This window comes from Colias eurytheme, chromosome 5 (genome assembly GCF_061535395.1).
Source record: "Colias eurytheme isolate Ceu_HAF_F1 chromosome 5, ilColEury1 Martin Lab GWU primary, whole genome shotgun sequence".
Lineage (NCBI taxonomy): Eukaryota > Metazoa > Arthropoda > Insecta > Lepidoptera > Pieridae > Colias > Colias eurytheme.
In genome coordinates this window covers 8,012,473-8,025,231 of record NC_142984.1, presented here as the reverse complement: position 1 = coordinate 8,025,231, position 12,759 = coordinate 8,012,473, and the positions used below count along the sequence as shown (strand labels likewise).

Sequence of the window (12,759 nt, the reverse complement as noted above, 5' to 3'; positions counted from 1 at the left end):
AGATTTTGAGGTGCGTTGGGAACAGAAGTTTGTTGATAAAATTTTATTTGTAAGTAGCTTTTTTTATAGATTTACAGTTAACTTTTGATTTTTTATTTACAGATTCAATGTTCATAAAATTATATCGCCTTTGGAAGACGATTTCTGCTGACAATTTTACAACACCACTTGAAAATTGATGATTTGATGATGAAGATAGTGGCAGCGAGGATTAAGTGGAAATTAGTAATCATCCGCTTCGTCAATTTTTGACTGAAGTTAATGTCCAACGTATGATTCAATCATTGAAAGTATCTCGGGTAATTTTGGAGGATATTTTTCAGGAAGGAGAGAAGGGGCAGCCAACCACATATCAAAGTACTACGTTTTAGTACCGAAAAAAATGTTATTGCCAAATGAAACATAAATTTTGCACTCACAACAGTCACAACTGTACAAGTTATGATTTTTATTCTGACTTTGCTGTTATCTGATTATAATATTTATCGTTATGGCTATCGACCGTACTGGGATGAGAGTACATGATATACTCATCATCCAGGATTGCATAGAGCATTTTCACACTGAAAAAGATGTTTTCTTTGAATCGTAGTTGCTTCATTTATTTATTTTTAATCATTTTACATAATATGTTTTATATTTGCCCATTTTCATTATATTTTATAAATAAAATGGAACCAACATAACTTTGTTGTGTATCATTTCTCTATTAATAACCCGTAGGCATATTTTCCAAGCGCCCCATTTAAGGTGCGGTCCTGAAATTTTAATGTATACTTTTGCCTAATATAAGCTCAAGCTCATTTTTAGATGAAAATAACAAAGAGAACTTATTTATTAAAATTTAGTAGATAAAAGAAATTATGTTACGATTTTATAAGAAAACACAGTATATTTATTAGGCGGCGGTGATTTTCCAGGCAAAAGATATTCATCAGCTCAATAAAATTGAATAGTATGTTGTTAGTTATTCTTTAAATTCACAGATTGTAATGAGCATTTCCGCATGCAAGTTGTATCGTAGTTTAGATATATCATAGTTTTGACACATTAAAGTTCCAACAAAACCCTCAAATTTTTGAGCAGAGTTGAGCAAGATAATTTAAAAAATGTGCTGTGTTAAGTATTATAGAAAAGGTTAGTTCGTTGATAATTATTATTTCTTCATCATTTACATGTTTTTAAATGTTAGTAAAAATAAACTTTGACTGTTAATACTTTTGTTCAGTATTTACCTGTATGATTATTGCTTGGTAATTAATATCTTTTACTCAATATGAAGACCGTTTGACAAATGATAGGGTGCACCATAATATTATTCGATCTCTTGAAGATGAACATGAGCATAAGCAATGACTAGAGTAAGGACGCGAATATTACAATTAATTGAGACAAAAACGATTAATAAGTTTGTTTAATGAAAGATTAAGAATTGAAACTATTCGGTCTCTGGAAACGGACGAATAGCGAGAGGCCCCTCTTACTGCAGAAAGATTTCGACATAAGTAGTCTTAATGACTTAGATTAGAGGTAAACATAGAAGATCAATCTACGAATTCGGTGGTGGGGTCCGACAAATACAAAAGTGGGTTTGCTTATAACCTCACAATTGATTACAGATCATCTTCTGTATAGGCGATATTAACGTAGTATGTTATTTTTGTAATGCTTTAAAGTGGAGTAAGGACAATTTTAGAACATGTTTCATCAGGTTAATTCGTATGTATGCAGTTTTAAATCGACATTAGAAGCTTTTCCTCAAGATGGTGAATGGTGATATTAATATAAAATTGTTATAAATGCCGATAGACGGACGTCTATCGGCACTCAGGAACTTCCTGGGCGTGTTATAACGCCCAGGCCACAGTATTACAATTTTTTCTACAGCAGGGCGACGAATGTATTTTCGCATAGCAACGGAGGGGAACTCGCGGGGGGTCAAGTGACGCGGGCCACGTACCATTAACATGCTTAGTTTGTGGTACCGAGCGCGAAAGAAAGTCATCGTGTTTTTGTTTTGTTACTATGTAAACTAACGTAATTTAATACTTAGGTACAATATATTCTATAACGGTGCGCTCAAACTGTTAATCTACATTTAATTTAGATTATTATTTGAAATACTAAGTAATGTAGAATTTAAATCACATTCATTCATGTTTTCCTCAGATTTTAAGATTTTCTTATCAGTGTTCAATTTTAATTTAGTTATTAATTAAATTTTATAAGAGACAATTAAGAAAATTCAAAAATAAAGTGTCACGTATTTTTTTAAACGACGAATGACGAAAAACGACGTAATCGCGGACGAAGTCGCGGGCAACAGCTAGTAATAAAATAAATAGCGACTATGAATACTTTAAGAGTCCATATGACTAATCTCTAGTTAGTGTGTTATTCGGTTGTATATGTGTACCTATGTTGTTTGTGTCAAAATATTATACAAGATTCCTATTAGAATATTCGATAAAATATTAAAAATATAGATAGCTGATATCAGTAAGGCAATGATTACGTCTAAGAATGGATTGAATTAAGGGGATTTGCAGGAGATTTTTCATCAGTTAAGCTTATTTCAAAGCGATTGCAGTCTTCGCTGTAACGCAGTAGTTAAATGTTGATGGAATTAGTTGAATAGTGATTAAAGAACCACTATTAAGTATTTAAGACTTTACTTAGTAGTAATATTACGTACAAACTCAAACATTTATTCATTCAATAAGACTTCTTCTAGAAGCACTTTTGAATCGTCAAAACATACTTTAACATTTACCAATTCGGAAAGTAGTATCTATGGAGAAGAACCGGCAAGATAGGCATCTCTTTTACTTAAAACTATTTACGTAGTTACGTTACATATATATGTAATTAATTAGAATACATAATAATGTATTCTTTTGTAATAGCAAAACCGCACAATATTATTTTCAAATATATTGATCTTTCAAATACTACATAATAGAAAAGAACCTGATTGTTATCAAAATCCGTCTACCCTACATAACGTAAACCTTAACAACAAGTTCATGTACAATCTAAAGCATTGTTCAGTAAAGAAGCCGTAGAATAACATATTAATTAACAATCCTATTGATTTACAAGCTATATTTGAGTCGTCAAATTAATTTGAATATAACACAAACAGTATTAGTTTTCATTGTAACTTTGTACACAAGTTGACAAGGGTACTATTATTTGACACTGAAAGCGGTAAATAGTCCTTTGTCCCTTAGTAAGAACTATGTCTCATTAATTGGAATTTAATGAGACAAATTTCTAGAAAAATGTTTGGAATTTAGTAGAACATGCCCTAAAATTCGTTGTTTTATTTTTTGTGTGGAAAGTATTTGGAAAATCTTTTGATGACAAGTAACAGCAATTTGTAGAAAATTTTATTATTTTTATTTTCTTAGAATTTCAATCGTTTGTTGTCATGCAATAACTTGTTTATTAATATCTCCTCTGTTAAAATCTCTGATAACGAAATCTATGTGATATGAATATGAACGTTCATTTTTTTTATATTTTGATAGGAATGTGTGATGTGATCACTTAATAACAGTTTCTACAAAAGTGATAGATTAATTTCATACTTTTGTTATAGTTATTAAGAATTTTATATTTTCAAGTGTCTAGAGAATTTGTGACTTAGTGAATCTGTAAAGGCAATTGCAATTTAGAATTATTAATCAATACAAGAACTATGATGAAAACTATTCTTGAATTAAATTACTTTTTTGTTAATCCTCATTATTAGATAGTTCGACAAATACCTTAACCTTCTGGTATTATTATAACTTATTTTATTATAGTTATGTCTATTGATTTATTATTATCCTTACCTTCATGTTTCTCGATCCCGTAAGCCCTGAAACAAATAATTATTTCATGAAATATGATTGATTAAATGTTAGTATAAAATTGACACTTGAGTGGCTAGGCTAATGGACTAGAACCTATTAAGGTTATTATAATATCTTAAATAAATAATTTTCAAACAATATATTTCATCCAAATTGGTTTAGTGCTTTAGGCGTGAAAAAGAGACCGACGGAAACACAGACCGCCAACCAGACGGAGCTTCTTTCGAATTTATAATATTATTAATATTAGTTTGATTTGATATCTCTATAACATCCCATGGTATGGCACAAAAACTATTCATATTATGGAACTAAATCAATATTGCATCAATTCGTTCAAAATAAATGTTTTCATAAAATAGACATTGGCCGAAACCAAGCTTTTGTTTTTTTGACAAAAACAACTTAAAATTGACTTGCAAAACGTCGCCTTTGTTACTTCACAAATTCAAATACCAAAAGTACTTATAACAATTAAATAATCTTTATCCTTTCTCGGGTTACCCTACTTTATCTTTTTCAGTCTGCGTCTCAACTATGAAGAATAGGTATGTGACACTCTTTTATAAACCTGAGGCATTAACAACCTTTTCAGTATTAAAACTTGAAAACATTAATTGCGAGTCCTGTCTCATATATTTCATTTAGAACAGGGTTGGACTAGATATCATGATTAAAATAAAAAATAAAAACGATAGAAAACCACAGCCTAAGAAAATAATGGAGCTCTGAACAATACAGTGGTAGGTACGTCGTGAAGCCTATTTTTCACGTCAAGCCTGTCTATAGAATGCCTTTTCATATGACCGCATTTATAGGTTTCAAGCGTAATATTGTTAGGGCCAATGAGATGACCTAATTGAAGTCAAGATTTTCATAAATGTTCAGATTGCCATCTAATCATATTTTTATAACAACGAGTTTGAATTTAGAAAGTATTCGATCAAATTAGGCTAATCATACCATTCTAATTAAGGAGTATTTAAAACTCTTTTAAGTAAAGATACCTTAATTTTGCCAGTAATTTTATGTATAAGTGAAAATAGACCCGGCAATTCATTATGTTTTGAAATCTTTGTCAATAGTTTGGAAGAATCAATAAACCCTTGCTTTGTACAAACAGTTTATAGGATAGCGATAGGGACAACGACACACTACTACTCTTACTAATGTCTCAGAAAAGTTCTTAAAATCTAGGTTGACCTAGGTTTTGTATTTTTTCCGGACTATTCCTATTTTTTCCATAGTCATGTCTTATATTGAGACACGAAATAATTAAAAATAATCCATTATGTATATGAGTACAAAGCCAAGCCCTAAGTAAGATCGATGAGTATAACCTTAATATATATAAATCTCGTGTCACAATGTTTGTCCTCAATGGACTCCTAAACCACTTAACCGATTATAATAAAATTCGCACTCCATGTGCAGTTCGATCCAACTTGAGAGATAGGATAGGTTTTATCCCGGAAATCCCACGGGAAAGGGAACTATGCGGGGTTTTCTCTGAAAACGCGGGCGAAGCCGCGGGCGGAAAGTTAGTAGTATTATATGGTTTCAATAATAGCTTTTTGTTAAAACCCACAATTCTATTGAGTTCATTATAATGAATTTAATGTATTACCTCCCTTGTTTTATTGTTGACAACACAAAGAGTTAATCCGTGCTAATTTTGACTAAATAATTTGATTAAGTATTATTCGTTCATTTTGTATAATTTGATAATTTAAACTAAATTTACTGCGGATTGGGACGTTATAATATTAATATAATACTTGCTGTACCCCGCGGTTTTATCCCCATTTCTCTGCTCCTGTTGGTCTTGTCGTGATGATACAATACAGCCTATAGCCTTCCTCGATAGATGGGCTATCTAACATCGAAGGAATTTTTCAAATTGGACAAGTAGTTCCTGACATTAGCGCGTTCGAACAAACAACCTTTTCAGCTTTATAAAATTACTAGCTTAACAATTAACGAAATAATATCAATATTCAAATGCTATAGTTTATTAGATATTAAGTTACGTGTATTTTGAATTATGAAAGTGAATACCATCAATTTCAATTTTACTTTTTATTGTATAGAGGTCTTAGCTATTCCTGAGGCGAAAGAGTCTGTTCTCTAAGGTATTACGAAAATGATGGTGAATCTGATGGTTCATTCAGAATTCTTATGAATTATATATAAACGCCATCATCATCCTCTATCTATGTAATTCCCACAGGAATACAAGTCTCGAATGACGGTTAAGACTATAATACACCTTTCTGACTAAGAGCAGGATGGTATATATTAAGCCATAAATATTCTTTTCATCGCGTAGTTAAGAGTCTTCTTCCTTCATCCGTTGAAGCAATATGATATGTACAACATACAATTCTAAAAATTATATTTTTGGCTTCGATATCGATCACGTCCAAAGTATTATTTAAAAAAATATTCTACATACAATTTGATTTTCCTACGATTGTATTAAACGTATAGATAAAATTAATTAAATGCGGCATAGTATAAACTTGTCCTAATAATTAATATCGTTAGCATAAACATGTAAGCTGCATCAAATTAGCCTCGGGAACACAACATGTGTGATACATGGGGATAAGTTACGGCGGTATATATCAATGGACTGCGCCAATATGTCCTATAAATAAAGTAATATAATCAAAGTAATATAGTCCTACTAGCGGTCCGCCCCGGCTTCGCCCGTGGTACATATGAAAAATAGATGTTGGCCGATTCTCAGACTTACCCGATATGCACAGAAAATTTCATGAGAATCGGTCCACCCGTTTCGGAGGAGTATGCAGACTAACATTGTGACACGAGAATTTTATACATAAGATAAATAAAGTATTTTAGATGTAATATAAATAATGTTATAGGTTTGTTAATACGAAATCCTTCTTACGGTAGCTATAATGATTTTTGTTTGATAAAAACTAATTTCTTGTAAGTAAAGATAATAAGGTACTGCATGCATTCATATTTTCCATATTCCATGTAAAACGATATTGAATTTATTTTACCCATTATAAATTACCTTTATAAAAGACCTTTATAAATTACAATAATCCAAAAGAGTGTTATTGCTTACTTCTTTACGTGAAATACTGGATAAAAGGTAGCTTTAATAAAATATTATTCCATCCCATAAAATAAATTTATTTGCTGAACAAAATTAAAAAATCAAACCAGTTTCATAGTTTGTAAAAAAATATTAAATTAAACATTTTTTTATTTACAATAGGAGTATTAAATATCCGAAAAATGCGTAAAAACACAATCTTAATCACTTGGCCAAAAAACTTTGCACAGCATTGAAATAAAACGGGTTGTTAGAATAAAAAGTAATGTTACGTTTAGGAGGTATTTCGGCAGAAACGCAATGAACTTCTTACCTTTGGTGAAGATTTCTTTTATTAAAATTGGTTTTTATATTTGTGCCATTTCTTTATTTGTGTTGTATACAATTTGGAGGGACTGATATAGAAAATGTAGAGAAATAATATTATTTTTTATGGTTGTTATTTCCAATATTAGTTTTATTTTATTGTTATGTTATTTGCTCAGATTGTGAGTATTGTCAATAAGTATAAATATTTATTTCAAACATAAAGCATATTAATAAATATAATTATTTATTGAAAACAATAAGAAAAGAAAATAAATTAAGTGTTACTACTTCAAGAGTATTTAAAAAAAACTTATAAAATCTAAGTTTTTTTAGTTTTTCTTAAGCTATAAAACCTATTAAGCTCATTTAGCTAGTCAAAATTATTTTTTTGGTTTAACAGAGAATATGAAATATAAATATGAAATATTTAAAAAAAGAACGTAATTAGTTTGCAAAATTTAAAACACTGAAGTTTTACCCTAAAGTTTCCGATGATAAAAGTTCTTATAAAAATTTACTTACTATTTTAAAAATATTATTCAATTCAGATTTTCCGTCGCCATACAATTCATACTTTATCAGTTAACACCACGTGCGCTCGTAGCGCTCGCTACGAAATCAACTACGAGTCTCGTCTACGTGTCAACGTCTACGCGCTACGACGCTCGCGATCAACTGAGCGAAACGACTTACTTATCGCGGAATTCCTTTGCAAATAATATATTAAGAGGTGTGAATTTTTTCACCAAATTTACGTATTGTCTTCCAAGGATTTGGCAGATTCGTTCTCGTTTCTCGTCTTATTTTCCCCATTTACATATAATTTTTATGTCATGTTTGGATTTATAACGTGCGCAAATGTGATGGAAAATCCTAGCATAATTTCGGCGGCTGAAAATTTAATAAAATACGTAATGAAAGATTGAACGAGGTTCACATTATAATGAGAATTCCTGTGAAGTCGGGAGGCGATGTAATTCATTTGCGTTAATCGTATATATTAACAACTAAATATAAAAAAAAATATTGTGGGTATTTCTTCGATAACATTGTTCTTTATGATAGTGGCTAATCTTGATAGATACTTGGATAAATTATTTTTATTGCATGAGCATTTTTCCTTTTTAATTTACTGTCGATATATATTACGATATTCGTAGGTTTATGGCACCAATACCATTTGTTACAGTGGAGTGTATGAGAAATCTCTCTAGATTAAATTTTCTAGGATATTTTTCGTCGGGTGGTTGATTTAATGACATTCCGTTGATATACATTCCACTTAGATGAGAATGTAATTTATTTTCTCGTGTGAGTAAGCATCTCACATCGATTGAAGTATTTTTTATTAGCTACATAATAATAACCCTAAAAGTTGTTTCTTTTTAGTTTATATCTTGTAGGATTGTATTCATGTCTACACTTAATTACTTTCTTGACCTTTGATTCTATATCTTTGATGATACTAAAATAGATAATAGGCTTAAGGCCGTGTACGCGGTCCGTGCGCTGTTTGGCTCAAATATGTGATTTTTCAAACCAGATTGTCCATCAACCACTTATCTTACAAACATATGAATTACTAATAATTTTAGGAAATTTTATTGTCTATGTAGTTAGTTAAGAGTTTTTTTCAATTAATACAGTATTTCTGAATACCATCAAGATAACTGAGCCGATGATTACTTGATTTCACTTTTAGTGTCAATTTCGAAGCTAAAAATATCTGAAATCGCTGACAGATCTAACACACAATTATTTTTAACTAACTGCAAAAATCCTTATTAAAATAGTTAGTTAAAAGATTTTTTTATTTTGGACTCCTAACTTACGAAATTAAAATCCGAACAATGTGAATTTTTTTAGAAATTATAGTCGACAAAATGATTATTTTCACCAAGATATTTGACTTTATTGAATATAATTTATACATATTGCAATAAAAGAATGTCTTACTTATAAGATAAAATTTAAAAAATCAACTAAGGTACCTCTATTATTTTTCTACAATTTTTTTTAAAGTACTATAAAACACTGCGCGCGACCCGATTAAAATCAGTCGGCAGCGAGCCTTTCCAGAGAGAGGACATGTTGCTCGGCGCTCTCCTGTGGACCTATGCTGTTCATAGTAAAAGGATAGCGCAAGCCGCGATCTATCGTAATAGATCGCGGAGTTTTTGACTTGCGTTAAATAGAATATGCGCTCTTAATACGAAGCAATAGCTTAAAAACAAATATTTAATTAATGAGGCGGTTTCTACAAAGCTATCTTTTATCTTATCCGATAGTACTTAGTTCTTTATTTAGCTTAGGTGTTTGAGTAAACAAATGACTTTATCTAATACTAGCGGTCCGCCCCGGCTTCGCCCGTGGCACATACGTTTTCTCTACATAAGAACCATCCTCGTACTTCAAGGAATATAATAGAAAAGAATAATCGAAATCGGTTCAGCCATTCACACGTGATGCCGTGACAACGCGAAACGGGTGCAGACCCGCCGCCTTTTTAATTTTTATAGCTCCCGCCGCGCAGCGCGTCGAACGCAGCAACTGATACACAAAAATAATCCTTATGGCATGATTCTGTATTCACGCGCGATGACTTGTAACGTATTTCATGTATAACTTTGGTGTTTCTACACCGATTTACATGATTCTTTTACTATAACCTGCCCAGGAGTATGAAGAATAATTGTGCCAAATTTAGTTAAAATCCGTCGCGTAGTTTTTGTTTCTATAACGAATATACAGACAGACAGACAGACAAAAATTTTACTGATTGCATTTTTGGCATCAGTAGCGATCCCTTATCACCCCTTCATAGTTTTTTTTTAAATATATTTCATGTACAGAATTGGCCTCTCTACAGATTTATTATAAGTATAGATAATTATATTATAAAGGCGAAAGTTTGTATGGATGTTTGTTACTCTTTCACGTAAAAACTACTGAACCGATTACAATGAAATTTAGCACACATATAGAGGGTAACTTGGATTAACACATAGGATAGGTTTTATCCCGGAAATCCCACGGGAACGGGCACTATGCGGGTTTTCCTTTGAAAACGCGGGCGAAGCCGCGGGCGGAAATCTAGTTATTGATAATTAATTATTAACACTGTGTTTTGACTTCATAATAAAACAACTTCATAATAAAACAATTTCCCGTAAACAAATATATTTTTTTTAAGTCGGTTAACAACCATCTAGAAGGCAACGTAAATAAAAAATTAAATGTCAACTTGAATATTTTTAATACTGGCATATTACGACATCGTATTTAACAGAGCGTCGCTGTTAGTGCTTACTTACACATAGAATGTGAAATGTGAGTGTTAATTCGTAATATGAATGTTTGTCCCGCACTTGTGGAAATCCTTGAAACGGCTTACATCTTACACTAGTTACAGCATCTTATTATTCTCTACCTTTGTAGAAGATACAATTGACTGAATAAAGTACAAATTATAACAGAATTGTTCAAGCAATGTTTCGAAAAAAAGGTAATGAAATATCTCTTTATCAAAGGTTACCTTGATGTTTTCAATTGATTTCTTTTTAACCGTTGGGATCGTGTGTGATACAAATATTACCTTCTTTGTGAACTCAAATTGGAATTTAAGGTCGTTTTGGAGTGTTTATTCTTAGTACTCGGTTAATGGCAGAGATAGGCTTATTTAAATTTAATGAAATATACGCAAGGTAATTAATTACATTGTTGCACCAAATTATAGTTTCTATGTTATCAATAAAGTTCAAGAATGAAATCAAACCTAATTTCACTTAGATAACCTACAATCGATAATATTTAAAATGACCATTTTTGACAAATTATTAGTGTGGAGTGTGTAATTGTAGATGCTGAATAATTGTGTGTTTGAGTTCTCGTAATGGTAAAAATCATAGCTTCTTAGGCACGACAAAGATAACCCCGATTATAAGAAATCAATTAGGCGGATCCAGACTGACCAAGCTGCTTCGCGCGTTAGTAAATTACAAAATTTTATTTTCACCTAGGTAAATGAACAATAATATCACTTTATAATATTGAGTTGTGATTTTTTTATATACACTTTTTTAATTTCAAAATCTTACGTCTTAAATCAATAATTCACTTTAAAATCTATCCAATCATAGGCGTAAAATCTTTTTGAGATGATTACAGTCATACAAATATGAATGCAAGGCGTAATCTCGATGTTAGAAAACCTTCACCACGCTCTAGAACACGATTATAAAAAATGCTTTTATGAAACTTGTTAAGCTATTTACGTTTCATGCCCCTACAAGTTTTCTCTATATGTACAACCCTTGCTAATTTTAAAGATGAAAGCCTTTGAAATACATATATAATATTATACAGAATACTTCTTTCAAGCAAGTCTTTTTCCACATAGTTTTGTTTAATCTCATGACTCTGTATCTACAAATGAAACAATTATAGTTAGTAATTAATTAGTATGATCCTTTTATTTTAAGTATTAATATTATTATTTTTGGTAATGAAAAAATCTCAATACAAATTAATAAAAAAGGTATCCATTATGTAAAAAAGCCAGGACACACATTCCTTAGCTAGCCACGAATTGCTTCGCGAGGCTGCTCGCTCTTTGGACTGCCTATTGTTCACGTTAAAATATTAAACTTTCGAATCTGTCATAGTCATCATTCACGAAAATAAATCGACCGTATAAAAAATGTGTACCCTAAATTTTTTCCGCTACAAATATCCAGGTAGGAACCGAACACGCGTCTAAAACAAAACGTTCATAAAAAATATGCTAGAGTAATCGCCTGCCGGATTCAACAACCGTGAAATATAACGAACAAAGCTTCCACGTACGTATATCTTTCGTATTGAACAAAATCGCTAATGGAGTGAAAATTTAAAATAAAAGATTAAACTTCTAACACGCTTTTTCTATATCGTCTTAATACAGTTTTGAACTGGGGTAAGATACACTTTGAGCGTTGGAAATTGGTTCTATCAAACTTTTGAATTTCAAAGCTTTATTTAAAATATTTTTTGGTCTTTGTTATTGCCATTTAAAACGAATTTAGAAATTATATTCACTAAAACGTAGGTATATGAAGAAGAAATATTCTTAGAAACTTTATTCAAATAATCTATTCTTACTAATATTATAAAGCTGAAGAATTTGTTTCTTTGTTTTAACGCGCTAATCTCAGGTCCGATTTGAAAAATTATTTCGGTGTTAGATAGCCCATGTATAGATGCTATATACAAGATATTCTGATTGTACTATCCAAAACATTATTTTATACGAACAATGTACGTAAATGTAAAGAGAAAGTTATATTTACTGACATCTATTTCAATTATATTTATACAGATCGATCATGCAACATAAATGAAATCGGAACATTCCATAATTTAAATCTGTTAATATACATTTATTTCAGTGCTGTGAAAAGTTTATCATAAATCCGTTTGTACAATGGATAGTGAATAATAAATGGTGGTCATAAA

At 30.9% G+C, this 12,759-nt stretch overlaps 1 protein-coding gene across 1 annotated transcript in view; it reads right to left on the bottom strand.

The window, feature by feature from the left end:
• LOC149908556 (suppressor of lurcher protein 1-like) overlaps positions 1-7,822 on the bottom strand; it is a 42,542-nt gene extending 34,720 nt beyond the window's left edge. The window contains exons 1-2 of the mRNA XM_090102039.1: positions 7,789-7,822; positions 3,843-3,868 (exon numbers count right to left, since the gene is read on the bottom strand). Coding sequence (XP_089958165.1) covers positions 3,843-3,848 — 6 coding nt within the window. The 5' untranslated portion in view covers positions 3,849-3,868; positions 7,789-7,822. The remainder of the gene's footprint in view (positions 1-3,842; positions 3,869-7,788) is intronic.
• Between the last annotated feature and the right edge of the window lie 4,937 nt (positions 7,823-12,759).